This window comes from Oncorhynchus gorbuscha, linkage group LG06 (genome assembly GCF_021184085.1).
Source record: "Oncorhynchus gorbuscha isolate QuinsamMale2020 ecotype Even-year linkage group LG06, OgorEven_v1.0, whole genome shotgun sequence".
NCBI classification, from domain to species: Eukaryota; Metazoa; Chordata; class Actinopteri; order Salmoniformes; family Salmonidae; genus Oncorhynchus; species Oncorhynchus gorbuscha.
The window spans coordinates 73131212-73134708 of record NC_060178.1 but is presented as its reverse complement, the minus strand read 5'-3'; the positions used below and the strand labels follow the sequence as shown (position 1 = coordinate 73134708).

At 42.1% G+C, this 3497-nt stretch overlaps 1 protein-coding gene across 1 annotated transcript; it reads left to right on the top strand.

Moving 5' to 3' along the window:
• The first annotated feature begins 376 nt into the window (after positions 1-376).
• Positions 377-3497, top strand: LOC124037249 (cytochrome P450 26A1-like). The gene is made up of 7 exons (XM_046351928.1): positions 377-666; positions 918-1142; positions 1292-1573; positions 1691-1850; positions 1927-2057; positions 2402-2554; positions 2804-3497. The coding sequence occupies exons 1-7, from the start codon at positions 478-480 to the stop codon at positions 3155-3157; spliced, it is 1494 nt and encodes a 497-aa protein (XP_046207884.1). The 5' UTR covers positions 377-477; the 3' UTR covers positions 3158-3497.

Sequence of the window (3497 nt, the reverse complement as noted above, 5' to 3'; positions counted from 1 at the left end):
ACAGAAGCAACGCTTCTCATAGCCTACTGATGCATGCGTCAAGCCTGGGTGTCCTCTTCGTGGGAAGTATAATTCATTTTCTAAAGTAATCGAGACCGATTAGTCTCATACTATGTAGACCCTAACACAACTACAGTGATGCGTGCACGCTGTAAATTATGAACACGATATATTGGGTAACCAAAGAGGTCATTTTCAAAGCCAGAGGCTTGCATTCTGTTGTGGGGCTACTGTGTCAGTGGTAGCCTATGCGCACCCAAGAAATGGTTAAACATTCGGGCCTGTCCGCTGTGGGCGGAGCACGGGGCGCGCGAGCAAGAGCAGCACAATTAAAGATGAACTCTGAGTGAACTAATTTGTCTGACCCAAGGTAAGATGGGGCAACTAGTTGGGGGGAAACGGGCGTATAAAAGCGCAGAATGGAGGGTGAGACATACCAGTCCACTCCTGCGGTCCATCCGTACACTTCTCCTCGAGATGGGTTTCTACACGTTATTCGTAACATGTCTTTGCACTCTCCTGCTCCCACTCCTTCTGATCGTGACGGCAATGAAACTGTGGGAAATGTACGTCATTAGTGGAAGTGATCCAACCTGTCAGAGTCCTCTTCCTCCGGGTACCATGGGACTGCCCTTCCTTGGCGAGACGCTTCAGATGGTCCTACAGGTAACTGATGATGGAAACAAACTCCCTATATTTGCAGTGAAAACTCAGTTCCTCCCTATATTTGCAGTGTGCAGCAGGCTGCTATTGATTAGTTATTGTTGGGGTGATGCATCAGGCTCAAACGTCCTACCAGAAAACAAAATGCTATTGAATAAATTGAAGGGTTGTTATGTAGCCTCATTCAAGCCATTTATATGAATGACATTTACAGTATCTATTCGTCCGTGTATTCTTCTTATTTATATTTCTAGAGAAGAAAATTCCTACAAATCAAACGTCAGAAATATGGATATATTTATAAGACGCATCTCTTTGGGAGTCCCACGGTGCGGGTAAGTGGTTCAGAACATGTGAAACAGATTCTGATGTCGGAACACAAATTGGTCGCGGCTCAGTGGCCAGCATCAGTGCGACTCATCCTCGGGTCGCACGCCCTCTCCAATGCGCACGGCGCGCTCCACAAGAGCAAGAAAAAGGTAGGAAATACGTAGAGTTGCCTACATGTCTGTGTAGGAAGCTCACGGTTTATGCTTACGATGAAAAACAAAATTGTAATTTACCTTGCCTTTTTACAGCGGTGTCCTTATAACGTGCCCTTAAAGCGCTCTCTCCTGTTTGCCTGCAGGCGATCATGAAAGCCTTTTCTGGAGAAGCCCTGAAAGAGTATATTCCTGTGATCCGGGAGGAGGTGAGATGTGCAGTGCATAGCTGGCTGCAAAGCGACTCTTGTGTGCTAGTGTACCCAGAGATGAAGCGCCTCATGTTCCGCATCGCAATGAGGATTCTGCTTGGCTTCGAGCCCGAGCAAACAAAGACCGACGAGCTGGAATTAGTGGAAGCGTTCAAAGAAATGATAAATAACCTTTTCTCCCTACCAATCGATGTTCCTTTCAGCGGCTTGTACCGGGTAAGTTGTCTGTCAAATGATACGATTGATTGATTAAAACAGCCCTGGCCTGCATCACAGGGGCTTCAGTGTGCGCGCAAATTTTTTTTTACCGATATTTTTCACCATTCAATTTAGGGTCTGAGAGCACGCAACATCATCCACTCAAAGATAGAGCAAAACATCAAAAACAAGCTGTCCAATATTGATAACAACAATAACTACAAAGATGCTCTGCAGTTATTGATTGAGAATGGAGAGAGGAACGAGGAGCGACTAAGCATGGAGGTAACCAGATGCCTTTCGTTTAGCTATTTGATTCTATACACTGTCATTTACTCCATGAACCGTTCTTTATTTGTTTCCCTCAGGAGATAAAGAGTCTGCCACAGAATTGCTATTCGGTGGCCACGAGACTACAGCGAGCACTGCGACCTCTTTGGTGATGTTTCTCGGGCTGCATGCACATGTCATGCGTAAAATGCGCCATGAGCTTCAGGAGAAGGTTGGTATCACTCTGTATCACCAAAAAACAACATGACAACATTGTACATGACACTTGATTCTTGTTGTGCCAATGACATGGCATAATATTTATTTAACATGATTTGAAACCATAAATCATTTGTTTACAAAGTCTTCCATGACAACAAAAGAATAGTCAATGGAGGCCCATCTTTTTTTGGTTATGATGAGATTAAGTTGAGACACAACTCTCATTAAAGTATTTATACATTATATTCTTCCACATCTAGGGCTATATTTAATTGATTGAATTTGCTGTACATCTCACTTGCGAGATTTATGTCCCCCTATCTATGTGTTTATAATATATACATATTTTTACAGCATTTGTTGGGAACCCAATCTGAGGACAAACCACTGAGTATTGAGTTGTTGGAACAGTTGAAGTACACCAGCTGTGTCATCAAAGAAACTCTCCGTATAAACCCTCCTGTCCCTGGTGGCTTCCGTGTGGCACTGAAGACGTTTGAGCTCAATGTAAGTAAACCTATGTTGTAGCATCTGAAATTACATTTACACAAGATTTTAGGCTAAAAGTTTGAAGGAGGCATAATTGATTATGTTTTGAGAGCCACAAAATGGAAACCATGTACTGTTATAGTATATGCGTTTTTCTACAAATATATCATCGCAACATGGTAGCAGCTCTATGTATAATGATTGGAAGAAAATTGTTGGAAGTCATTGCCATACCCACCCCACCTAACCTAAAGTGTGTTTCCTCAGGGATACCAGATTCCCAAGGGTTGGAAAGTCATCTACAGCATCTGTGACACACACGATGTGCTGGACACACTTATGAACAAGGAGGAGTTTCAGCCAGAGAGGTTCTTGGACAAGTCACCAGATGACTCCTCCCGGTTCGGTTACATCCCATTTGGGGGTGGTGCGAGGACGTGTGTGGGCAAAGAGTTTGCTAAAGTTGTACTTAAGGTGTTCCTGGTCGAGGTGGTCACCAGATGCGACTGGACTCTGTTAAACGGACCCCCGACAATGAAAACAGGCCCAACCGTTTATCCAGTGGACAATCTGCCCACAAAGTTCAGCAGATATGGTGACAAATGTATCCAGAACAACTGATAGTGAAAAATTAACATTTATGTAAATACACTTGTTAATATTTAAGATAGACATATCATGTATATTACATCTATTTTGTAATAGAGATATTTATGTAAACCCCACTAGCATTGTAAAAGCAACATTTTTAGAAGCACTTCAGGTTGATGCACTTCGATAAGTTTTGAGACATAATTTTATGTATATTTTGAAATGTAATTGTTTTTAATCTGTACTTGATCTTTTTCATGCAGCTTAACTGTGTTGTTGCATTTGGAATGTTTTCAATAAAAGAAATGTACTATTATTATGAATAGTTGATTTTTCACTTTAAATCTGTCTATATCAAAACAATTTACAT

Excerpts from the sequence above, each read along its gene's own strand:
- LOC124037249 (XM_046351928.1), top strand. The coding sequence starts at position 478 with ATGGGTTTCTACACGTTATTCGTAACATGTCTTTGCACTCTCCTGCTC. Across the intron at positions 1,143-1,291 it reads TCCACAAGAGCAAGAAAAAG|GCGATCATGAAAGCCTTTTC; the intron begins GTAGGAAATACG and ends GTTTGCCTGCAG. Across the intron at positions 2,058-2,401 it reads GCCATGAGCTTCAGGAGAAG|CATTTGTTGGGAACCCAATC; the intron begins GTTGGTATCACT and ends ATATTTTTACAG.